A 27,934-nucleotide genomic window follows, 5' to 3' on the forward strand; every position below is an offset into this window, starting at 1 on the left:
AGGACATTCTTTGAAACGAATTTTTATGCCCCAACCTTTGAGAGAGGCGAGTTAAAAAAACAACATAATCATATTTAAAATATTTTAGGTTTTCAGTATTTTTATGTTTTTTTCAGATATCTCTGCACTTGCTCAACCAAACTTCAATTGCTATACACCATTGAACGGATAGTTAAATACTTGTTTGAAGAGTGGGTACACCTAAGTTTCATTTTGTAATTTATGAGAAACAAGCATCTGAAAAAAAGGATTTTGAAACGTTGTTACGTCATAAAAATAGGGCACCTTTTCAGATAATCGGATGAACCTAAGTTCAAACATTTTTATATTTGGGTTTCTCTAAGCAAACATCTAGAGTCAACAACCAGCAAAATTAGGTTAAGATCGGTCCACAAATAGAGGAGCATCAACTCTCTCAAGAAGTTGTTTAGTTGGAGAATGTTTTATAGTTAGCTTGGCTTGTTGTCAGTCAAATACTTTTGTGAAGTGACAACACCTGACTTTTTGCTGTTTCGGACTGCTGAATATTAATGATCAATTTACTTAATTTCAGTTTCGTTTCAAACCATTAGAACTTTTTTTTTTCTACTATGCTTCATTAACAATAGATGAACGTAATAGGAGTTCCGGTAAGTTTCTTAGTATTTTTTTCCAAAAATTAATGCTTTATTCTGAAAAATGGTTACAAATTTAATATTCAAAATATTGCCCAACGCTAGTCACAACTTTTTCCAATCTTTCTGGAAATTCACGGATCCCTTTACGGAAATAATCATCCGGTTTGTCGGTTAACCACGAACTGATCCAAATTTCGATTTCATCAAAATTGGAGAAGTACTGGTCAACCAGGCCATGTTGCATCGATCGAAAAAGGTAGTAATCGGACGGAGCAATGTCTGGAGAATACGGCGGGTGGGATAGGACCTCCCATTTCAGCGTTTCCAAGCATGTTTTGACCGGTTTCGCGACATGCGGCCGAGCATTGTCGTGCTGCAAAATAACTTTATCGTGTCTCATATTGTGGCCGTTTTTCCTTCAGTGCACGGCTCAAACGCATCAATCGTCGTCGGTAGATGTCTCCCGTAATGGTTTCGTTCGGTTTTAGCAGCTCATATTACACCACACCCAGCTGGTCCCACCAAATAGACAGCATAACCTTCTGGCCGTGAATATTCCTCGCAGCTTCCAGCCATCGATGTTGATACATGGCCGGGGTATCCATACGTTGCCCGATACTTAGGATTGTCGTAATGGACACACTTTTCTTCGCCAGTAACGATTCGATGCAAAAAACCCTTTCCTCACGTGAAAAAACGGCGTTAGACGTCTCGTGGCTTCAATTCATACGACACCCAATGTCTTTTCTTTCGGATTATTCCCATTGCTTTTAAACGATTGGATAAGGTTTGCTGAGCTACTCCAAGTGTATCTGCAAGTTCTTGTTAGGTTTGTGACGGATCTTGATCGAGTAAAGCCTCCAATTCTTCAACTCCAATTTTTTTTTGGCGGTCCAGAACGTTCTTCGTCTTCCAAGTCAAAATTACCACTTTTAAACCGTGTAAACCACGTCTGACACGTTTGCTCAGTTGGAGCATGGTCACCATAAACTTCCACCAAAATGCGAAGACTTTCCGCAGCTTTTCTCTTCGTATTGAAGTAATGAAGTAACACTCCCCGCATAACCACTCTCGTGGGTACGAAGTTCGACATATTCGAAGTGGCAAAAAACTATGTTGTTTACGCTTCAACCTTTTGACATGTACTGAAAAAGACGCGCAATAACAGAAGCTTTCCAACGAATTTCTGGAAATTTGATTCACTGGAATAATAATCAAGTTACGCCATCTGTTGTAAAACCAAAGAAACTTACCGATACACCTAATAGATTCCAGAATATATATATCAATATATATATATATATATATATATATATATATATATATATATATATATATATATATATATATATATATATATAAAATTGTGGTTAGGCTATATTTTTGTTTAGACTTCAGGTTTGATGATAATAGTATTAAATGACAAAAAAATGAAAACCCCATACGATATGGTCATTGGGTGCAAAGGTCCCACCAACGGAGGTCGTATCCCGATGCCATTTTGGAACCAAGGATGGTGGTTTCTGGTTCATTGAAAACGGATCTAAAAAACCGGAAATTACATGAAATCCCACAATGCGATCAGGAATGGTAGTGTTAGCATATATCCATGGGTGCGCGAAGATGAATGAAATAAGAGATTAAAGTTTTATAGTGGGCAGATAGGGTTTTAGCGAGAGCGAAATAATGTTAGAGTGGAAAGGAAATAGCGTTAGAGCAACGCATGTGGAGTTAGACAAAAAAAGTGCACATACAAATACACACGCAAACAAAAAAAAAAAACAAACCAAAATACACACGCAAACGTGAATGATCAACGGTCAAAGTCAACGTCAACGTAAACATCATCTTCAACATGCAAACATAAACGCCCTTGCACAGGCACGCGTACATGCACACGTATGCATACATAGAGTTAATCAAAAGTTTCTGATCGCAAAATCAAATGCGTCCCCCAGTAGTGAGCGTTGCTCGAAGAGCCAGGCTTGTGCAAGCTATTGATGGCAAGCACCACAGTGAACATTTTAAACAACCATGATGTAAAAATGGGAGTCGGTTTAGGACCACTCCGACATGAAGTAGATCTAGCACAGAACTAATTACAACACAAACTTAATTACTATAGATTACATATATATCTGTATTCAACAATATATGAAAAATAATCAGCATTTCCAGGAAATTTATACGTATTTATGAACAAAAAACTGTCTCATAGTAGGATAGGGCGGGGCTAGTTGGTCATTTTTGAATAAGTTTGGCTATAACTTTGTAGTACGAAGTTTTGCGTTAGAATGTTATGTACCACAATGAAGCTTACCATTCACCCTTTCAATGAAAAATAACCAGAGAATCATTTATTGGACTTTTTTTTTTATTTAACGTTTTTATACTTCAGAATAAATTGACACAATAACACACTTACCCCACACACGGGGTAAGTTGGTCGATAATAGACATGTTCATTTTGAGCCAATAATAAGCGTTCTTCCATTAGAAGTTTCCTTCATTATAAATTAATTAATTAAATCAAAACAAAAACAGTTAACAAATATCATATAGTCGAGTAAAAAACAGGAAGTGGGTTATATCTATGGTATAACCGCAAGGGTGACGTAGGACTCTCGTTGATATAGAGATCATTTGTATGAAGTTGAATCTGAATTCATTCTGAATGAATGAATATTTGGAGAACTTCGAAAACGAGAGCGTTACGTTGGAGGCACAAGGTTTTATGCATCCAATATTGGATACGGAAATATCCTACTGATGGGGAAGAATAATCTTCAGAAGCTATCCTGTTGATTGCGATTGATTGAAAAACCACAAAACCAAATGTATTTGGTCACAGTGTTACATGGATAGAAAACATTCAATTAAACTCTTTCACATGAATATATTTTGAAAATTCCCAAAGGAACTGGCAGATTATTTACAGTAATGATTAGATATTTCCACATTTTCCTCGATACTGGAAGCCCACCAGTGGTTAATGCCAACTCGATAACCACCTGTTAATAGCACTTGATTGAAACATATTTGGTCACAGTGTTACATGGATAGAAAACATTCAATTAAATTCTTTCACATGAATATATTTTGAAAATTCCCAAAGGAACTGGCAGATTATTTTCAGTAACGATTAGATATTTCCACATTTTCCTCGATACTGGAAGCCCACCAGTGGTTAATGCCAACTCGATAACCACCTGTTAATAGCCGCGCGTGTATGTGTGTGTAGCGATGTCTTCCCAGGGAACCGTTTGTGGCATCACTCTCCTCCTGATGGATTCCCTTCTGGTCTAAGGTGCACAAACAGGCTCTTGGTGACACCGTTCATCCGCGCTTTCATGATAAATAAAGAGCTTCACCGCAACAGCGACAACATGCTCCAATCGCTGGTCAATTAGAACTGAGTGGATTTCCGAGCGCCGCTCGCTTATATACCGATTGGTGATTTCAATAGCCTGTTTTGAAAGCAATTTTAAGACTATTGAAACAAGTTTTTGGATCAAAAAGTAACAAGTATATAACGCGTAGACATTTTATATTTCGAATGAAGTGTTTATCATACCATTTCGTTCAGTTGTTTAGGAGCTATTAACACTCAAAATCTCGGTCTCCGGCGTAACGCTTTCGTTTTCGAAACTTTGATTTTACACTCCGGTATAGAAATGAAAGACGTAGTCCTACGTCAAAAACAAATTAATGAAAATTTCAAATTCTCATCGTTGTTGGAAATTAGTTAGGCAATCCTTCCTAGCGATTTCGTCTCTCTTCCACTTTGTGGCGCATCAGAGATGCCAGGTTTGAAGACATGTTTTCATTTTGAAGACATTCGATTTTGTGAATACATTTTGAAGACATAATGAAATATGTGAAGACATTTCAGTATGATAGCGTATGTGGATTTTTAAGAGATATTATTTCCATGAAATTCTAACTATTGGCCGAAAATATCGTCAAAAAAGTAGGGCTTTAGTCTCAGCGAACGAAGCGGTCTGAATACATGTTGTCTCTAGAAGACATTAGTTAATTTGCGCTCGAAAATGCTAATGATTGTGACATTGCATTTGTATTATTATGGGCCTATACTATTGACGAATTCATGCAAAACTAAATCAGCTCATGCGACATCTACATTAGAGCTCAGAACCACAAAAGTGATGGTGTTTGTTTATTTTACGCACTGAAAAGCAAGATTCGATCGTGATTATTCATTTTATTTCTATTTGAATCCATTTCAACCATTAAATGCGTCAGTGTCATTGATAATCTTCGAAAATTTTGAGTTTGATAACGCATACAGGTTATGCATAATGTGGATAATGGTGATGAAATCGATATTATATTAAGTTAGATGATATCATTGATAATGTAAGGGTCGATACGAGAAGGATCGTTTATCTAGTTGAGAAAAAATAAAAGTCACAACATTTATACCAAGCAATTCTTCAAAATACACATACCACATTGTAAAATGGCGATTTTCTAACCTTTTTAGCGTAGAAAGAATACGCAAAACCGGGAAATTGGAAGATAAATTCAGATTTTTCTCGAAAATTTGAACGAGTTTCATACCAGAAAAACAAAACATCATCATTTTACTCGCTGCGCCATCTGGTAGTATATCCAACGAAAATTCGTCAATACAATAAATCAACCTAGATCTTTCAAACGACCACTTCACAAATCGAAGGTTTTCCGGTTACAAACATTTTCTACAATTAGTTTCATGGATATGGTTTGAGTTACATCCGATACTTCAAATAAACGATAGCTGAAATAAACAAATAGAGTTATCACCGTTCGGTTTTTGTGTGAAGAACTTTCCTCCGATATAATTTGCGTTGACGGCGGAATGGATACGACATTAGTTTGTGTTAGGTCAACTATTCTCTATCAGATTAGTCGGCCCTAAGGCAGTTTTAAATTGCTAAAATATGTATGAAATTTGTATGAAATTTTTTTCTCGGCGTTATTTGCCTACTAGAAGTACGTTGTTCTGACCCTAATTTAAACTATTTTCTATGAATTTATATATTCTCGCCAAAACTTGCCATTTTAGTATAAAATTATCTTTAGACATAATTTTTGTATGATATTTTTCACTACTTGCAAGCAAAGGTGATTTTTATTTACATAGAGTACTAATTTGATTTGCGAAAAATAATTTGTATTCATTATTTTTATTTTAAAAGTGTGTTCATTTCTTCTGCAAACCAATATTGTCATGCCCCCATTTCGTAATACAAAGCTCAATGCCGTCAACGCGGATGGCGAAGACATTTGAAGAAATTTGAAAAAAATCACCTGGCATCTCAGTGGCACATAAGCGGTTTCTTGGTTGCATTTGTTTTGATAACATTTGTACCGTTTGCCCCAAAGTATATTGGAATAACCTCCAGGTATGCTACATTACTCGATGCATTATTGTAAGTTCTGATATTCATTGTTAGCGTTTATTATATTTAATGAAAATTTCACAGCAAAAAATATAAATATGACAATTATATTACAAGTGGTTTGTGCGATGGTTGGTATCAGGTTGTCTCGTTTCAAAAACACTGAGTTTAGCAGTAAAATATATGCTTTATATATTACCTGAAAATTTTATATGCGTTGCTCCCAAACGAGCAATTTGTGTGACCAACTAGCCCCTCTATATATGAAAAAGAATATTCATGAAAATTCACGAAAAATATTTTAAAAGCGATTTTCATCAACATTGAAAATTAATATTAGGTGTACCGGTATGTTTCTTTGGTTTTACAACAGATGGCGTAACTTAATTATTATTCCAGTGAATCAAATGTCAAAAAGTTGAAGCGTAAACAACATAGTTTTTTGCCACTTCGAATATGTTGGTACGAACCAACGAGAGTGTTTTTGCGGAGAGTGTTACTTCATTACTTCAATAGGAAAGAAAGCTGCGGAGAGTCATTGAATTTTTGGTGAAAGTTTATGGTGACCATGATCCAACTGAGCGAACGTGTCAGACGTGGTTTACACGGTTTAAAGGTGGTAATTTTGAGTTGAAGGACGAATAACGGTCCGGACCGCCAAAAAAAAATTGGAGATGAAGGTTTGGAGGCTTTACTCAATCCAAATCCGTCACAAACGCAACAAGAACTTGCAGATACACTTGGAGTAGCTCATCAAACCATATCCGATAGTTTAAAAGCAATGGGAATGATCCGAAAGATAGGACTTTGGGTGCCGTATGAATTGAAGCCACGAGACATCGAACGCCGTTTTTCCACGTGCGAACAAATGCTCCAATGGCATAAAAGAAAAGGTTTTTCTACATCGAATCGTTACTGGCGAAGAAAAGTGGGTCTATTACGACAATCCTAAGCGTCGGGCAACGTATGGATACCCCGGCCATGTATCAACATCGATGGCTGCGCGGAATATTCACGGCCAGAAGGTTATGCTGTCTATTTGGTGGGACCATCTGGGTGTGGTGTACTATGAGCTGCTAAAACCGAATGAAACCATTACGGCGGACCTCTACCGACGACAATTGATGCATTTGAGCCGTGCACTGAAGGAAAAACGGACACAATACGAGCAAAGACAAGATAAAGTTATTTTGCAGCACGACAATGCTTTGCCGCATGTCACGAAACCGGTCAAAACATGCTTGGAAACGCTGAAATGGGAAATCCTATCCCACCCGTCGTATTCTCCAGACATTGCTCCGTCCGATTACTACCTTTTTCGATCGATGCAACATGGCCTGGTAGACCAGCACTTCTCCAATTTTGATGAAGTCAAAAATTGGATCGATTCGTGGTTAACCGACAAACCGGCTGATTATTTCCGCAAAGGGATCCGTGAATTTCCAGAAAAATTCATCAAAATTTTAGTACTAAAAAAAATTTTGGGATTTACAGATTGAGTACTACTCTAATTCATATTTAAATGTGCTCTTAAGGCTTTTCTAGATTGATAAATATCTTCAAGCTGCTTTTTTCAAATATCTAATAATAAAAATAAAATAATAAAATAAAATACACAGTACAAAAAAATGTTAAAGATTTTCTGGCATTTCGAAATTTTGAAAAGAAAATATAATTTTGAGACCAACTTCTGCTCAAATTTTCATTTAAATGCGTTCGTATGTGTCTTTTTTTCTACATGTGGCGTTATTTTTTTCCTGAATTTTAAGGAGCATTGTGTGACACAAAAATAATTTTCTTCATATTATTTTTATTTTCTTGAAATCGATTATTTTATTGTATTCGTGGTTTTCAATTGTAAGATTAAAATAAAAAAAAAACAAATCGGATTTGTGGTATGAAGGTTTTATTTTTTTTTTCAAAATTTCGAAATGCCAGAAAATCTATAACATTTTTTTGTACTGTGTATTTTTTTTATTATTTTATTTTTATTATTAGATATTTGAGAAAAAACAGCTTGAAGATATTTATCAATCTATAAAACCCGTAAGAGCACATTTAAATATGAATTAGAGTAGTACTGAATTTCAAAATCCCAAAAAAAAAAATTTCAGAATTTCAATATTGTGTACTATGATTTTTGATGAAATTTTTTTTTGATAATTTTTCTTGATACACCGTGGTAAGATGCAAATTCAGTTTTTTTTTAAATTTTATCTCGGAGCTATTGAGGATGGCGTGAAATAAACGAAAAAGTACGTTTTTCACTATAGATCCTACGTAAAACCACATAGGGGTTCAAATAAACCGCCAAAATTTCATATTTAATATCCTTCACAATATTTGCCATACAGCTAGTGATTTGGTTTAGGGGCACTTTTTACTCCCTTACCTAACCACTCTTTGGAAATATAAAAAAAAATATTTTTTGATACCGCGCAACACTGAAAAAAATCTTATCCGGAGTATTGATTTTTTTTTTCACTCCGGATAATCGAGTCAAAACAATTTTTTTTGTCGTAGGACTACGCCTAACCGGAAGATATAGGGGGTGAAATGGAAATCTAGGCACTGAACAAGTAGGAAAAAATGCAAGATTTGGAACGCTTATAATTCGAGCATTTCTCAATAGATCGCAAAGGTTTTTGCATCAATTGATAGGAAATATATCTACGCATCTATCATAACGAATAACATTTCATTTTTCTTGAGATAAATAATTGAATAATTGTCAAATATCAAGCATTGTCAAAATGCATTATGTGTCCATTTTTGATTGGTTCATTTTGTGCTCCTCAAATCGTACCGACCAAAACGGGCAACCAGAGCAGCAGCGAAATAGAATGAAGCACGATTGGAAAGGAAAAAGAAAAAATGAACGAGACATTGGTCGCAGTCTCACACATGCGTAATTCTCGAGCCAGCCAGTCAGCTTAAAAATCCCCGCTCCGCTGCCGTAACGATCATTTTTTGTGTGGACACCGACTGGACAACATCGTTGCTGGACGAGCTGGACGGCGAGGGATCGAGTGCCTTTCTCAAGGCAAGAGGGCGGAGGTGGTATCGCTGGAGTAGAGTAGAGTAGAGTTTTCAAAGGGCCTTTCTCAAGGCTAGAGACGAATGAACTGCAAAAGTTTAAAGTCTCTATAATACAATACCTTCCTTCCTTCCGTAACGATCATTCTCATTCAAACCGTACACCAAATCGGTTCGCATCACAACACATCAACAAACCAACCCAAGCAGCCATGTCTGGACATGGTAAAGGAGGAAAAGTGAAGGGAAAGGCAAAATCCCGCTCGAACCGTGTTGATCTGGAGTTCCCCGCAAGGGTAGCTAGGCCGAGCGCGTTAGTACCAGTGCACCAGTCCACCTAGCCGGCGTTATTTAGTTTCGGCCGCCGAAGTGATCGAGTTAGCTGGCAAAGCTGCTCGCTACGATAAGAAAACCCGCATTCGAAACAGAACACATTCGGTTCGGTGGACATCAAGACAACAGGCATTTGCAGCGAGTGGCGAGTGGCAAACGCAATCGCAAAACGGCATCAGGTAGCAGAAGAAAAAAGTTTGTTCTTTATACAAACTGCTTTGGTGGCAAATCCAGAACAAGGCGGCATCGAGGGCGTTCGAAATGGTTTTTTTTTTCAAAACCACGAGTACTAAGTTTTCTAAATTGGAACCATTCCATAAAACAAGGCGCTTTTCAGGGCCATTAAACCTTCCAAAAAAGAGTTTAGGAAATACAGTTCAATGCTTTCTAAAACATTATCCAAAATAATAATAAAACACAAATTGATTTTTTCATAATTTGTTTGCCAGGATATGATGAGTATGTGAATTTGGCAGTTGTTCTGAGCTTATTGATTTTCACCAATTCTTAAATTGCGCTAGAGTATAAAACACGCGGACCCCAAAAAAATATCTTATTTTCTTTCAAACCGTAAACCCGTGTGGTTGTACGGCATCGGCATCGTGGACGTAACAAAGGAGGACAAGTTAAGGGAAAGGCAAAGTCTCACTCGAACCGTGCAGGTCTCCAGTTCCCTGTTGGCCGCATTCACTGATTGCTCCGCAAGGGTAACTAGGCCGAACGGATTGGTGCCGGAGCACCAGTATACCTAACAGCGATTATAGAGTTTCGGCCGTCGGAGTGCTCGAGTTGGCTTGCAAAGCTGCTCACGACAATCAGAAAACACGCATCAAGAACAGAGCAGCTTCGGTTCGGCAAGGCAACAATTAGTTTCAGTGAGTGGCAAAGTCGCATTAAATGTAATTTACTGAACAATATGTCACAAGCTGGATGGGAAGAAATTTTCCAACTGTGAAAGCTATGGCGAGTGGCAAACGCAATAGCTAAACAGGAAGGTTTAACCGAACAAGATGGGAATATCGAGTGATAACAAAAACACAACACCAAAGGTTCTTTTCAGAACCATCAACATATTCATAAAGAGTAAACAGTAAACTAATCCATTTTTCAGGTAGATAGGTAGGTATTCACGTAGGAGAAGAAAATAAAACAATATATTTAAAATATATATTTAACAAAAGCTGTCCCCTTTGTATAATCCTACGTCACTCCGGTTATGTCCCCGACATTACCCACCCGTCTTTTTTTCTTTGATCGTTTTTTTTTTGTTGCATGTATTTTTCGTTTTGATTCATCATTCTAACGTCAGAAAACACCTTTCTCACATGAAAAAAATTAATTTATCGAGATTCTCTCAGGAGGTGATAGAAGATCATATTTGATGAAAAAAATCCTCCTACACATATGTTCGAATTTCAACAATGACAGAGTTACAGAACTTTTTTTTTTGTTTCGGACTCTGTAGCTTCAAACTGGCTCTACATTAAAAAGTACGCAACGGAAGACGATTCTGATGCTTTCATTTGAAAGATGAGAAAATTTAGTACAAGATATAGTAGTGGAACAACTAAAATAGTTAGCTTTAATAACATTTTTAAGTGAAACATTTAAAAGTTAATATTTTTTAATGTATTATTATTAATTTTGTCCTAAAAATTTATGTTAAACTAGATTGTTTCTATCAATTAAAAAGTTCTTTAGCCGCTCCACATTTTGTTCTTTGACGCACAACTTCTATCTTTCTTAAGTTGGCTGTAATATCGATATAACAAATTCCTGGTGAAAATTCAAACAAAATCTTCAAAAAATAACGATTTTTACCCCACTGTACATGTAATAGCCACTTAAACTTCACCTTAACGTAGGAAGGTTACATTTATTCATGAAATAAGCCATATTTGAAATATAAAAAAAAATCCAAACTGAATATAATCGAGTCCTAAATTGTATATAATCGAATCACATGTAATCGAGTCTGTATATAATCGAGTCCGACCTGTACTGTATTCTATTGGTCAAATCATTTCATTTGATACCAATATTGAAGGGATTGCAAAAAAAAACATAATCGACCATTTTGTGGCGGCAACCTTTTCGAATATTGTTCATAGTGCAGTGTATTCTCCAAATCAAGCCATTCAGCCATTTTTTGCGACGGCCACATTGAATTTGTCAAGATCATGGAATACGCAGTTTTATAATGACAGTAAATAAAATGTATGTTCCAAATCGTTCCAGATCGATCATTCAACAGGAACGGGGTCAATTTTCTATTAATGTGGGATTAATGTGGGACAACCCAACAAACATTCAAACATACATAGAAACAGGTCAAGCTGAATGAAACCATTCAAATAGTAATTAGTTGCTTGGGGACTGCGGCCATCTTGAAATTGGATTTTTCATTATCTGCTATGTTCTACTAGTCGAGAACTTTCTTTTGATACATTTTTGGGCATTTTTCATAAATAACTGTGTTCTACTAGTCAATCCTTTTCATTTGATACCCATATTGATGGGGTTCTGAGAAAATAGGTAATCCGCCATTTTGTAGTGGCCGCCATCTAAGATTTGCATTTTTTCTTAAATAACTGTATTCTATTAGTCAAGCCCTTTCATTTGATACCCATATTGATGGAGTTGTGAAAAAAATATATATTGCTCCATTTTTTGGTGGTGGCTATTTTGGATTAAAATTTTTCATAAATAACTGTATTCTACTAGTCAATTCCTTTCTTTAGATACCCATATTGGTGAGGTAATCCGCCATTTTGTAGTGGCCGCCATCTTAGATTTGCATTTTTCATAAATAACTGTATTCTAATAGTCAAGCCCTTTCATTTGATACCCATATTAGCTATTTAATATAGAATTATTATACAAATTATTCAAGATTTCCGAAAGTCAAAAATAAAATACTCCAGGATAATCGAGTCTAAAATTCCGGATAATCGAATGCCGGATAATCGAGTCTCCGGATAATCGAGTCTCCGAATAATCGAGTCCGACCTGTAATGCCAAACTTCATTTTTCATGACAGCCCGCCAATAATTCTTAGAGTTTGGCTAGGATGTGATAGCCTACCCGCTATCATCAGATGTTGCATCTTCTGATTATCACTTGTTCAGGCCACTAAAAAAAAATATTCCAGGTCAAGAATTTCGACTCATTGGACACAGTTTTTTGACAAGGAAACAAAAAAGTTCTTCGAAGATGATTTTTTTATCCCATTTATTTATTTAAGGCTCATTAGCATTTCAGCTGTAACATATCCGAATTTTAATCGTGTACATGTCACATGGTTATCATATCTATAATTAGCACATTACACAGTTGCCATTCCCCAGTATTCCTTCTATTCCATTACATATGGTACATTTTCACAGTAGCCATTTAGGCGTAAGAGTATCTTTCTGTTCTTCCATTATCCAGTTAGACACCACAGGACAGCGGAGACAGTTGATTGATCATCGTTGAGTTATTCATAGAACAGCAGCCCGATGTGTCTTCCAGAGCAGAGCAGTTGTATGGATGAATCGATCTTATTTCGACCGTGGATCGATCTCCATCGCTAATGATTGTTACGTGGACGTATCTATTCTGTAACACAAAGATGGTCAATGAGGGCCCTGAGTTTTGAACTCACGATCGATCGCTTACTAAGCGAACGCGCAACCAATGTGGCTACGGAGACCCCCGTGACGAATTTTTCAAGTTGCGTTTCCAAGTTGTTGTTTCCAACGAAATGGGGCACATAGAATCGAATGAATGTCAAATAAGACTTGGACTTATAGATTGCCAAGCCAACGTTAGTCCTACGTCCATCTTGCAATTATATCACAGATATAACACACTTCTAGTTTTTTTTATTGGAAAAAACTTTTTAGTGTCTTTACATTTGACGGATAATTCGGGAAACAGTATATTGAACAACAAAAAAATCATTAAGTTTTTGAAAAACATAAGTTTCCACAGATACAAACGTAGTTCCTACCTAGTTTTAAAATTGTGACTTTTTATGCGTCTTTTATTTATTGAAATACTACTGACAGCGTCTAGTGAAGAAAACAACGAGTTTCTTTTGTACATTCGATATTTCTGGACTAGTTGGAAGGATATCCGTTGACAAAAAAAACCTGTATGGACCAAACCAAAATTGTTCTTTTTAAGCTTGATATGAATTCGTCGATATGGCTAATAAAAAAAAATTGCATATTGATAGAACGCGTGATAATACATTGTCACATTTTAAGCGAATCAAACTGGGAGAAACTAGCCATCATTGATGCCGTAGTCTTCTACTTGCAACCATCACTATAGTCCATATATCCAGAGTTCTTTTCAGCTTGAGGAGATTAGATGCAATCGATGCACGTTGTGTAGCATGCGACAAAAGATACTTTTATCGAACAATTTCTTCTTCTTTTTCTTTTCCAATCATAATGATGATGATGATAATGTACAATGTATGAGAATCATATAATCGTTTGCAGATACGGATGCTGAGGGACTCGCAATTTTTTTCTAATACCAACTCAACGATTGAATGCTGGTTTTTGAAAATCTTCCTCTAAATTAATCAACAATAAATCGATAAAAAAGCCTATCGAACATTTTTCTTCAGTAATGAACTCGTGAACAATTCTCAAGTACGAGCATAAAATTTATCTTTTTCAATTTTTATAGCAAAGTTCCAAAGTTTAAGTGAAGTTTAATAGACAAAGTTTATTCGTTCTTCCCCTAACTACAGACGTTTGTATATTCTTATTTTCCCATCATTCAGCTGGCTGCTGGCAGAATCGGAGAAAAACTGGGGTGAGTAATATCTTGTCAGCTGGACCAGTAAGGAACGACAGGAAACGGGGTCAAACGATGCGAGCAAGAAATCGAGAATACCCCGAGTGCATGTTTAAATACAGGTCACAAAAGCATAAAACTATTCATTCAACTGACACTTACAGAGAATCTAGTTGTTCGTCAAAATATTGATTCCATGACTGCACTTAACAAACGGAAATCGAGCCGTGCAACTTTACCGAAGCGCACCGCGGGTTGCATCATGAAAAGGAGTCAAGTTTTATTCCACTCCGTATCTCACAACCAGAAGCAATGCAATCCCACCGACGAGATGTTCGCTTTCCAAGATGCCTTCTTGCTCTCGGGTGGCAAGTCGAGAGATTCACACAATGTGACGTGGTGGAAGTAGAGCAAAGACAGGGTCGACCACAGAGAGGTACAATTGAAGGTGTTCGAGAGACATGAAGGGCAACATACACAGCTGAAGAAGTGAAAGAAATAAAAAGCAATTTGGAGAGATTGGAACAAAAGATTTGTACATTAAGCTTTTTTTCTGTTCGGGTGCCAAGAGAGCAAAGTTTGTGTGAAAGACCGTGGGGAATGGATTGGGTTTTCTTGACGTGTGTGGTTAAATTAAAATTTCCTTCGGGATTTTAACACTCACGGTGACTGTTGTTTTGAAAATCGGGAGACAGGATTGTTTCTCCATCGATCGTGATGCACATTCTCCAGAGATCTGATTGTCAATAACCAAACTTCTCCATCAAATTCACATACAGATCACTTTAATTTCTAAATTTTGACATTTAATTTCATTCATCGCGTGAACCTTCATCCAAAATGTCTTGTGAATTATTTTCACGGTATTAGCTGGTGTTGTTGCGGAGCAAAATTATCCCGACTTTATCAAGCCAAACGGTTGCCTGCAGCAAATCGAACGATTTCTGAAACTTCCCTCAGGCTGCACGTTTTCAATTGGTCCTTCCACAAATCCAAAACAGCAGGGAAATCCATAAAAGCGCTCGGTAAATTCGCATGATTCCACGACAATACCCGTTTGAACAAATACCTCAGAGCGCTCAAGTGCTCATTGAGAATTCAACACCACCAAGAACTAAGTAAACAAAAATTCAGCGTCGAATTTTCAATTCTCTCCGGCTGCGTAATGGTGCACAAGCATTAAATGGTAGAATGATTATGATCCGCTGTGAGCGAACCGGTTAAATGCAGAGAAAGTTTGTTTGCACAACAGCTTCAATTATTTAGCGTAACTCTGTTTGGAAAGTAATTTGAAAAGTTTCCTCCTGTCGGGAACTTACCTCCTGCAGCACTGATGGTAGCGTTCCGCCCTCGCTGAGCCGCCCCCAGCCCGTGACGGTGGCGTTTTCGCCGATAAGCAGATCATCCGTCGCCGGCAAACAAATTGGACTAATGTGCGGCGCGAACACTAGCGACTGCTCCAGCTTCACGAGTGCCAGATCGAACTCGTACGTGAAGAAATTATACTTGGGATGAACAACTTTTTTCGAAACCGCACGCTCCGTGTAGGGCAACTGTTCCTGCACGTGGGAAAAGTCATACTCACCCACACGTATCCGTATTTGCGACGTCAGCAGGCTAAATTGAAAAACGAAACGAGCATCAAATATGAATAAGTTGGGTCTTCCTCGAAGGATATTATTCAATATATGGACTTTGGCGCGAATGTTCATTCGCAACACAATAAAAGTTCATTTACTCATCTACACAATGACCAGCAGTCGCTATCCAGTTCTCGTTGATCACAGCTCCACCGCAGCGATGTGTGCTCGAAAAGCCGAAAAAAGATGTCCGCCGCACCGACACCTGCCAGGGCCATCGGCCAAAAGGAGCGTTTTTGCCGCCCACAATCCGCGTTTCTGGCCGACCCATCGTTTGAACTCCGCACTCTATGAAAGACAAAATGTAATCGAAGCGTATGGTATTAATATCATTTGTTTCGAATAGTAATTGAGCTATTTTGAGTGAGATCATTTTTAAACAATCGAATAAAATCAAATCACAATTTTTTAAAAACAAAAAACAGGAAGTGGGTTATATCTGTGGTATAACCGCAAAGGTGACGTAGGACTATCGTTGATTCAGTGATCATTCGTTTTTAGTTGCATCTGAATCAATTCTGAATGAATGAATAAATGAATATTTGGGGAACTTCGAAAACGAGAGCGTTACGTTGAAGGCACAATATTCAGCAAAAGAAGCTGTTGAGAAATAAATTATATCCCAAATGAAGTTGACCCACTCTATTGTGGTACTAGAATAGCTAGCGTTTTATCGTAGCATATTCATCTTGCCTCTCTTATCAACTAACCGAACGATCACCCGAATGACCGTAGATAGTCCTTTGTTCAGTAGGTAGAAGTTAGATCGTGGACATCCTATATATACAATATACAGAAGCCAGATCACTCTCAGTTGCAATTAAACAGCTATTCTAAAAGCATTTACTCCAATACAAGTTTTTGTATCGAAGAAAGCCAATAAAACAGTGTCTTATCTTACACGGAGACCGGACCATATAGTTTTTTATCGTACAGAAAATTGGTCCTTCGAGCCGAATATTCTGGTGTCGGTCGAAGTGTCCTAGTCGGTTCGCGATACCGCGAAAGTAGTTCAGGTCGTAACGTGTTACGAAAATCCGGTCGCGATAGTCCTTGGTTGAACGCAATTCCCAAGTGGCACGTGATAATCAGTGATCGAACAATAAGTGCGAAAGCAGTCGAGCACGTGTGGCTGGAAAAAAGTGCATCAGACTCACAAAAAAGTGGTAACTCCGCAAAGTTCGGCAATTAGAATATCATTTTATCCTTAAAGTGCCTCGAAATTGATCCCGAAGGAGGAGTGATTGCAGGCCGCATGGAATAAGCGTGCATCGAGACCGCGTGGTTTTAGCGTAGCGAGTGATAGCACAAAGGGGCCCAAGCACAAAGGGGACCAACAAAGGACCTGGAAGTCACACAAAGAGATAGCGATAGATCTGGATGCCTACTGTAAGTAGCGTGCATGTATGGTACTAACCCTTTCATCGGATGAGCTTTTACTTTCCGTTTGTTCGATGAGCAAGAAATTAGAGTTTGGTTTGACGATTAGCGAAATTAACATTAGGTGGTGGCAACCGAATCGAAATATTGAACGGTTGGTGGAAGGTCAAGATCGATCCTTAGCATAATTGATCGGATTTGCGAATTTCTGGACCTAAATTGCATTCGTACGTTGAGGTTTAGCTGCGAAATGGCGCCAGCTTCGAAGACGCTTAAGAAGCAGGAGCATTTCTGTTTAGATACGATGAAAAATGTACTGCTTTTTGTACAGAATTATCAGCAAGATACAGACAAAACACTAATCGATGGTTGGAAGATTCGCATTACTGAAACATTCGAGAAATTTCAGTCCATTCGTTTGAAACTGGAGCTGATTGAGGAGGGTGATAAAGCCGACGATGAGGTTGAGGATGCTCATCGCGGCCTCCGTAACGAATTTGAGCAAAATTACGTAAAGGTTCTTGGTTTCTTGTCGGCAGCTGAACGTAAGGCAAACCATGCACCATCCGCACTCGTTGCTTCTGGATCGGCTAATCCTGCTGCTAACGTCCAATCAAGAATCAAACTTCCGGAAGTGAAGCTTCCTTCGTTTGATGGTAGTCTCACCGACTGGCTGCCATTCCGAGACTCTTTCAAGAGTCTGATAGATTCTAATCCAAATTTGCCCAATGTAGACAAACTGACCTACTTGGTAGGCTCGTTAACGAAGGAGGCAAAGCAAATTGTCGAGTCAATCGAAATCACTTCTGCCAATTATGCAGTCGCATGGGAGTTGCTCCAAAAACGTTACGACAATAAGAAACTCATTGTCAAAACATATCTTGACTCGCTCTTTTCGATTGAATCGGTCAAGCGAGAATGTTACGATTCACTCGCTCGCTTGATTGATAGCTTTGAACGTAACCTGAAAATGGTTCAACGGATGGAGATAGACACTAATGGCTGGAGTGTTCTATTAGCCTACATGGTTTATACACGGTTGGATTCCGCAACACTCAAACAATGGGAGAATCACCACAAATCCACCGAGGTGCCGGAGTATGAAAACCTACTTCAGTTCCTGAGAAGTCACGCCACGGTTCTCCAGTCGATAGCGCCGCTCAAATCTCGTGTTCCTGATCCCATCCCGACTGGTCGAGTGCAGAAACCCAAAATCAGCAGTGTTCACTCTGTAGTTATCACCCCATCCAAACCATGTCCATTTTGTAAGCAGTCATCGCATTCCGTCTTCAAATGCGATGTTTTCCGTCAAGCTTCTGTTGCAGAAAGGTACGAGTTAGTCAAAACCAAGCGCCTCTGTATAAATTGCCTCTCACCCGATCATCAGATCAAAAACTGTAGCTCTAGTACGTGTCGTGTTTGCGAGCAAAAACATCATACGATGCTTCACCAACAAGGAATGAATCGCTATCCAAACCAATCGCCAACTCTGAAACAAATCAAAAGTCCACCCCAATCCGAACAAACACAATCTCAAACGAAAGTCGCCCAAAGCCTGCAGAACCAATCGATGTTCGCTCCTCCGCTCGCTACCCCGGTCGTTCCAGCTCCTGTCACATCTGCGTCGCTCAACCACTGTTCCACTTCTTTGGTTGCCAACATCCGCAGGATTCCATCAACGGTCCTGTTGCAGACAGCTTTAGTAAAGGTCGTTGACTCTAAGGGATTCTCGCTGTGGGCCAGAGCCCTCCTCGATCCAGCTTCGCAGCTCAATGTCATCACCGAACGGCTGGTCCAGCGGTTGCAAGCAAGGAAGATTAAAGATCATCATATCATCGGTGGCATAGGAGGTTCCACAACTATAGCCAACCACTCTGTCCTCCTTCATATTCAGTCCCATTGTACTGACTTCAGTGCACATTTGAAGTTCCACATACTCGGTGAAATTACTCGAGATCTGCCATCTAACCCGGTGGACATGTCCGACTGGGAGTTGCCGTCGGAAATCGTACTCGCAGACCCGAAATTCCATGAACCGACTTCCATTGATATGATTATTGGAATGGAAGTATACTACGAGCTGCTGCTAGAAGGTTTCGTGAAGCTTGGACCAGGGAAGCCGGTGTTGCAGAAAACTATGCTAGGTTGGGTAGTCTCCGGAAAAGTTGGTCTACTTCAGTCATCGAACCCATCCATCGTTGCTCATGTCTGCAGCACACAATCTTTGGAAAGTCAGCTAGCGAAATTCTGGGAGATAGAATCGTGTGAGTCTTCCAGCACGATGTCCGTCGAAGAGTCCGCATGTGAAGCACACTTCGCTGCAACCACTACCAGAGACGAGGATGGTCGATTTGTTGTATCGTTACCGAAGAATCCCGAGGTGTTGCAGCAACTCGGCCAGTCTTACCATATCGCTAAACGTCGACTTCAACAACTAAGTCGTCGATTAGAAGCCAATCCTTCGCTCAAATCAGCTTATTCAGCATTTCTTGAAGAATACAGCCAATTGGGACATATGGAGGAAGTGTTTTATGATCCAGCGAGTACCGTAGTGACCTACTTTCTACCACACCACTGCGTAGTTCGTCCAGATAGCCTCACCACTCAACTCCGAGTGGTCTTCAACGCATCTTGTGGCACAGACACAGGCATTTCGCTAAATGACGAAGTGCAGGACCTGGTCTGCATTACTCTTCGTTTCCGCCTGCCAATGTATGCCATCATCTCCGACATTGAAAAAATGTATCGTCAAATCTGGACGGACGTCGTAGACCGACCTCTTCTAGAAATTCTATGGCAAGATGGACCCGATGAACCGATTCGTGTCTTTCAGCTTAAGACGGTGACATACGGAACATCCTCGGCACCGTATCTAGCAACCAAGTGCCTTCAAGAACTTGCTACGCAAGGCCAGTCTTCCTATCCTGCTGCAGCCAAGGTCCTCGCCAAGGATTTTTACATGGACGATATGATTAGCGGGGTCAACGATGAAGACGAAGGGAAATTACTATGCACTCAGCTCCGTGAGTTGCTGCAATCTGCCGGATTCCGCCTTCGTAAATGGTCGTCGAATTCCTCAAAAATTCTGGAAAGTATTCCCGTTGAACTTCGTGACGAGCGCACCGTACTCAATCTCGATTCCACCTCATCTGTTAAAACGCTGGGGCTTAAGTGGACCCTTGCTTCCGACGAACTCGGTTTCCATGTACCTACATGGAACGATGATGCTGTCATAACCAAACGTAAAGCACTCTCCGATTCCGCACGTCTCTACGATCCTCTAGGTCTTGTAGGCCCTGTCATCGTACTCGCCAAGTGCTTTATCCAAGAGCTGTGGGAGAACAAGAAGACGTGGGACGAACCGTTAGAAGAAGAACTTCAGCAGCGTTGGCTCAATTCCGGAGTGAACTGGTCGCTGTGGAAACCATCGCTGTTCCGCGGCGAGTCATATCGATTTGCCAACCTATCGTCATCGAATTACACGGCTTCAGCGACGCATCACTACGGGCATATGGAGCCTGTATATATCTGCGTGCGGTATCTCCCAGTGGGGAAATCTCTGCAAATCTCCTCACCTCGAAATCGAAAGTTGCTCCCTTGGGAACCAGCAAGAAGCAGAAGAAAGTCAGCCTTCCACGTCTAGAACTCTCCGGTGCTTTGCTATTAAGTCACCTCTTCCGGAAGGTACAGAAAAGCCTGAATTTGGATCTCAAGCAATTTTTCTGGGTTGACTCAACCATTGTGCTACACTGGTTGGCCGCTACTCCGTCACGCTGGAAACCTTTCATAGCTAATAGAGTCTCCGAAATCCAACACTTGACAACACAAGGAATTTGGGGACACGTATCTGGCTTAGAAAACCCCGCGGATATAATTTCGCGAGGAATGCCCCCCTCTCAACTGGCAGAAACTAATCTCTGGTGGCATGGCCCTTCCTGGCTTCAACAAACTTCCAGATTCTGGCCGTCGCATATACGTACAACCGACGACGACTTCCGCACCGAGGATCTTGAGTATCGATCTGTAGCTCTTCCAGTCCAGAGTCAACCACTAAACCCAATCATCTGTCTGCGATCGTCGTTCCCAGCCCTAGTACGTCTAGTGGCTCTTCTCCGAAGATTCATCCACAACTGTAAGTGTGCCAACCGGCAGGATCGAAACACCGGATTCATCGAATCATCTGAACTTCATCAAGCCACGAACAATCTCGTCCGTATCGCACAGTCCGAATCGTTCCAGGACGATCTCAAAGCTCTCCGCACCGGTGGGCAAGTCAAGCCAAACTCGAAGCTAAAAGCTCTGAACCCACGTCTCATCGATGGCATCCTGCGCATCGGTGGCCGGCTTCGAAACGCGCCTGTTTCCGAAGACCGGAAGCATCCGATTATTCTCGCCCCTCACCATCCGCTGACAGAACTGATCATGACCTCCTACCACCAGAAGTTGCTACATGCTGGACCTCAGCTGCTGATAGCAAGTGTCCGTGAGAAGTTCTGGCCGCTACGAGTACGCAACCTGGCGCGGAAAGTAGTGCATGGATGCTTGAAGTGTTTCCGCTGCAAACCCACTGTAACTGAACAGATCATGGGCGACCTACCGACAGAGCGTGTCACCCCTGCCTTTCCATTCCTGAACACTGGTGTCGATTTGTGTGGTCCGTTTTTCTATCGACACGCTTTACGAAAATCGACCCCTGTCAAGTGCTATGTTGCCATTTTCGTGTGCCTTGCAACTAAAGCGGTACACGTTGAGCTGGTGGGCGACCTCTCAACCAAATCGTTTATCGCCGCCCTCAAGCGTTTTGTAGCCCGGCGTGGCAGGCCCGCAGTGATTGAGTGCGATAACGCTAAAAATTTCCTGGGCACCTCTAGGGCGTTACCGGAGCTCTACGCACAATTCCGCTCCCAACAGCATAAGCACGCAGTCACCACTCACTGTTCCGAAGAGGGAATCTTCTTCAAATTCATACCTCCACGCTCGCCCAATTTCGGCGGCCTCTGGGAGGCCGCTGTCAAGTCTTTCAAAAAGCATTTCAAGGCAACAATCGGAACTACTATTTTGCTCAAAGACGATCTGGAGACAGTTCTGGTCCAAATTGAAAGCTGCTTAAACTCCAAACCGCTGACGCAGCTGACTTCTGAACCAGAAGACCTGGAAATACTTACTCCCGGCCACTTCCTGGTTCACCGTCCGCTGGTTTCCATCCCAGAACCATCGTACGAAGCCCTACCCACGAACAGCCTGGATCGATATCAGCACGCGCAAGAACTCGTCCGACGCATCTGGAAGCGTTGGAGCACCGATTACCTCTCCGGACTACACCCCCGTACAAAGTGGACTCGACTGCGGAACAACATCAGCATCGGAACAATGGTCTTACTGAAGGACGAGAATCTACCGCCGCTCAAGTGGCAATACGGTCATGTCATCCGAATCATCCGTGGGGACGATGGCAATGTTCGAGTGGTCAAAATTCGAACCCCTGATGGAGAATTCCAGCGCGCCATATCAAAGGTTTGCGTGCTCCCGGTATCGCAACCAGCACCCGTTGGTGATGATGAGCCAATCTCCGATATGCAATAGCATGCCTAGCGTTGCTAAGCGTTTCTGTTGTGCCGTATATGTCTTAACTCAAATTACCCAACTAATGCTTCTGTTTTTTCTCGATCAAACTATGACTACAACATCGACCCGAGACTGGCTCCACTGGCACGGTGGCAATCCGATGGTAACTGGCCCTGTGCATCATCCACAGGCCCCGAAGAACGTCCGGCAACCGCCCACACCCTCATGTCGGCTCGACGGCGTCTCTCGTCAACCGTCTACCCAGCTACTGCAAGCAAACTGGCTCCATTGACACGGTGGCAATCCGGCGGTAACTGGTCTGTACAGCATCCGCAGGCCTCGAAGAGCGTTTGCCAACCGCCCACATCCTCATGTCGACTGGGTCTCTCGCCAACCGTCTACCAAGCTACTGCAAGTGGATGAAACCGGTCGGCAACCGCCGAACTTGAATCCATCGATGTTCTGCATGTCAGCAAACGAAGAGATCACAACCCTGCATGCACTGCTCGAGCCATAGTATCCAAAGAAGCACTTGTCACAAGCAAGGACATGTTTAGAAGATTTATTATGTTAGAAGTCCACAAATTCGATAATTAACCGAGCCACCTAGTAGAATTTGGAATAGGGTTTGTTTGAAAAGTAGACTTTTCAACGGTGGCCGGCTGTGTTGAGAAATAAATTATATCCCAAATGAAGTTGACCCACTCTATTGTGGTACTAGAATAGCTAGTGTTTTATCGTAGCATATTCATCTTGCCTCTCTTATCAACTAACCGAACGATCACCCGAATGACCGTAGATAGTCCTTTGTTCAGTAGGTAGAAGTTAGATCGTGGACATCCTATATATACAATATACAGAAGCCAGATCACTCTCAGTTGCAATTAAACAGCTATTCTAAAAGCATTTACTCCAATACAAGTTTTTGTATCGAAGAAAGCCAATAAAACAGTGTCTTATCTTACACGGAGACCGGACCATATAGTTTTTTATCGTACAGAAGCAATCACACGAAAGTTGTATAATACATGATACATTGCTTGTATTGTGATATGATTTGTATTCCATTTCCAATAGACAAAATATCTGTTGGTAATCTCAGTCTACATAATTTTACATTTCGTCAGGTCAGGTCAGGTCAGGCCTCTCCGTCCAGCTCGTTCAGCTCGTTCAGTAACGATGTTGTCTTGTCGATGTCCTCACGAAAAATGAATGCGTTTCTAGAGACGTCGGTTAATCGTTCGATTATTTGAATATCTGAAATTTCAATCGAGTAATTCTGTATCGAATAATTGAAAATCAAAATATGAATACATCGAATAATTGTCACTGTAATCGCGATTAATGAAAGAAGGGATCTTTCCTAAGGTTAATAAGAATAAAGCTATATAATTTTTTTATCCAACATTTTTTTATTCAACCATCTAACATCGACAACCCGATAGACCACGCGACCAGAATGACTACGTGATACGTGATTATTACAAGGAATAAATATTCGCTCGATTAATCGAATATTGAAAGACAATTATTCGAATGAATCGAATGTCGAAAAATGCCCCAACGATTAATCGATAATCGAATAAATGAAAAATTCAGACATCACTATGCGTTTCACCACCAGATTATCACTTAAGTATGCTTTTTTGTCCGATTGAATCGAGAGAAGGTGTGGTTTACGATGGCAATTTGGAAGGCAAACTAGAGGCGAATGAACTCCCTGAGTTTGCAACTTTCAGCTACTGAGCAATAATCGATTGAAAATTATATGACTTAAAGCGTAATGGACGATAGTTTTATCTTCCAGCAAGATAATGCGGCCATTCATGTCAGCAAGAAATCTCTCATTCATGGTTTTCCGAGAGGAACATTCAGGATTTCAACTGGTTTTTGTACGGAGAAAGTTTATTCTCTCTTGGTTCATTTGAATTCGCATAAAAAGGGTTCAATTCATTATTATTATGTCTAGGGACTTAAGAGAGTGTGGCGCAAAGCGGTCAAAGTTTGAATTTTTTCAAAATCGAAGAATCACCCAAGGGGAGAAATCAAGGTTTTCGAAAAAAAAATTTTGATGCCAGATGTCTTAAAATTGCATGAAAGTGTCATCTCGAATTTTTTTTGTCAAAAATCGACACTGTGGGACGCATGTGTTTTTTTCGGCATGCGAAACGAAAAGTATGGTTTAGGGTTATAAAAAAAGTTATCTCGATTTTTTATTCGGAACTTGCTACGAAATGTTGATTTGCACAATAATATACCCTATGCGAAATATTAGCTCATTCGGACTTCATTCATTGGTGTCACAAACGTTAAAATTTGAGTTTTTTGAAAAACGAAAAATCACCGAAAATCGAGGTTTTAAAAGAAAATTTCTGATGTGAAATGTCTTAAAATTGCATGACTCGTTGAGATTTACAGTTACCTTGAATTTTTTTTTGTCAAAAAAAATTTTGTTTTGCACTTGGTCGTTTTTCCTTCTGCAAAATTGATTTTGGAAAAAAAATTTTTTTGAGATAACTGTAAATCTTAACGTGTCATGCAATTTTAAGACTTTTAACACCAAACTTTTTTTTAAAAAACTCTGATTTCAGCTGATTTTTCGATTTTCAAAAAACTATAATTTTAACGTCTGCGACAACAGTAAATGAAGCCCGAATGAGCTAATATTTTTCATAGAGTATATTCCGTGTAAGTTCCGAATGAAAAATCGAGATAACTATTTTTATTGACACCCTAAACCATACTTTTCGTTTCGCAGTCCCAGAGTGCCGTTTTTTAACAAAAAAAATTTCGAGATGACACTTATTAATTTTTTTCGAAAACCCCGATTTCCTTTACTCCCCCCTTAGGCGATTTTTCGATTTTCAAAAAACTCAAACTTTGACCGCTTTGCGCTACTCTCTCCTTAACTCTCTATTGAGTTGAAATTTGGCATAGGGTGTTTTTTCGAAGTGGTGAACATTCTGTATAGGGTAACTTTTTGAAATTTTAGGGTCGATTTTTCCCATACATTCATTGGCACCCTAACCCACACTGTTCCATGATGGCTGATTACAGACAAATCACGAGGGAAGAGTAGTCTATGGTATTAACGATCAGTTCAATACAAATAGTTTCTGAAGCTTGATGAGCTAGAGTTTCGAGTTCAATGAGCCTGCAACGGCTTTGAGAATCCGTAAAATTTGTTGTCTATGGTAAAGTCATCGAAAAGCATACCAAATCAAGCATACGAGCATTCGAGTTGAGTAGGCTGTTGAGTTCATGTTACACAGAAGTAACCATAGATTCAACCCGAGCGATTTCCTGTTCAGTAGAAGCATTGGATGGAAGCAAACTGTTAACGTAAAATCACAATCCTATCGGTATTCGAGAGTACGCTGGCCTGTCTGTTGGACGCAAAGTGCATTGAGTACAATGTCAATGGAGACAATGACAGACTCCTAAGAACCTATTTTTGGTACGTCTCTATCTACGAATTCTCTGAACGATTCTACACTAAACTGAATGGAATTCAGCATCGCCTTTTGCTCCAGCTTCATAAGCATTCCCACGACACAAAGTTGAAATATCGCACATCCTTGCCTCTTGGAACTAATATCACTGCCAGTGTATGGATATCGATCAATATCGAATGATACACAATGTGTCATGCAAGTAACCACTCACGAATGTATAATTAAACATGAGTGTATTGTATGAATGACAGTAATCACAGTTACACTAAATGTTTAAATAAAGAGAGGAACGAAGACTGTTGACTGCACTTCCGAGCTGTACCAAACATCGCACATCATTTTCGAAGCCTGCATACCAGTTTGAGCCCCATATATCGCCCCGTTCTACTATAGCGAAAACCAATGCACAGACAAGTGCAGAGCGAGAAATGATGCAAGAATAATTACGTCATCGTTCGGAAACCATTTGTGGAGAGCAACGAATGGGGAAAGAGCTAAAACTAGTGACTTTTCGTTTCTCATTGGGGCGGTGTTGCTAGTAAAAGAATGCAGTCTATTTGAATATATATATTTCAAGGAATATCAGCGTTAAAAATAAAAATGGGTGGGTTATATCTATGATATAACCGCAAGGTTGACGTGGGACTACCTTAGCTTAGAAACCATTCGTTTGTATTGATTAAATTCTTGATTGAATGAAACAGTTTCCAAATTCAAATGAATTCAATAAATTTGCTTTGTGAGTAAAAAGATTGAACAAATGCCGTGTAAAGTCAATTCATGCATTGTGACAGATTGTTCTTCGTTACAAGTAGATTTAATGACAGACCTTTTACGTTTGGTATGATGCCTAGAACAAAATATATGTACGGAAGAATTATCAAACGTTTGATGAACCAGCCTAAGGCTAAAAATCTTTCTAATAAAGACCCAAAAAATTATCAAACGATTATTTTATTTTACATTTCCCTCTAAAGTTTACATCTCTCAAGTGTACGTACTTCTCGAACCACGAATTTGCTTGAAATTGGAAAGTTCATTCGCTTCTCGTGTCTGCACGATTTTCCTAGGTTCCTAAATTTAGAAGATCGTGTTAGGATAGACATATTCCAGTCTGCACAAAGGCAAGCGAGGACAAAAGTACTCGCAGTTTGCATTTATTTGCAGAGCCGATTTCCCCAGAAACCTTGGTTTAGAAGCCTGTGTTAGGGAAACACATTGCAATCGGAACAAAAATACCCCCGACTTGTATGAATTCGCAATGCCGATTTCCCCACGCTCTATGGATTTGAAGTCTGTGTTAGGGAAACACATTTCAGTCGGAACAAAAATACCCCCGACTTGCATGAAATTGAAATGCCGATTTCCTCCAGGCACCTTGGTTTAGAAATATCTGTTAAGGAACACATTTCGGTGGGAACAAAAGCTCCCCCTACTTTCATGTGTTGCAATGCCGGTTTCTCTATCGCTGCTTGGTTTTGATGCCTGTGTTAGGGAAAGCGTAGATCGAGCCAATCAAAACGAGGCAGTTAGGGTGTTTAGATAACGCCTAATATTTTACAGTTATTCAATTGTTTATCTAATGAAAAATAACATTTCGTTAGTTGCGATAGATGCGTAGAAATATTTCCTATCAATTGATGCAAACATCTTTCCGATCCAGTAAGAAATGTTCGATTTATAAACATTCGAAATCTTTCATTTTT

At 39.9% G+C, this 27,934-nt stretch overlaps 1 protein-coding gene across 9 annotated transcripts in view; it reads right to left on the reverse strand.

The window, feature by feature from the left end:
- LOC129775002 (serine proteinase stubble) overlaps positions 1-27,934 on the reverse strand; it is a 344,680-nt gene that overhangs the window by 21,852 nt on the left and 294,894 nt on the right. For all 9 annotated transcript variants that reach the window (XM_055779147.1, XM_055779148.1, XM_055779144.1 and 6 more), the window contains 2 exons: positions 15,927-16,116; positions 15,508-15,805 (listed from right to left, as the gene is read on the reverse strand). In XM_055779147.1, coding sequence (XP_055635122.1) covers positions 15,508-15,805; positions 15,927-16,116 — 488 coding nt within the window. The remainder of the gene's footprint in view (positions 1-15,507; positions 15,806-15,926; positions 16,117-27,934) is intronic.

The sequence above is a fragment of the Toxorhynchites rutilus genome, chromosome 3 (assembly GCF_029784135.1).
Source record: "Toxorhynchites rutilus septentrionalis strain SRP chromosome 3, ASM2978413v1, whole genome shotgun sequence".
Classification (NCBI taxonomy): Eukaryota; Metazoa; Arthropoda; class Insecta; order Diptera; family Culicidae; genus Toxorhynchites; species Toxorhynchites rutilus.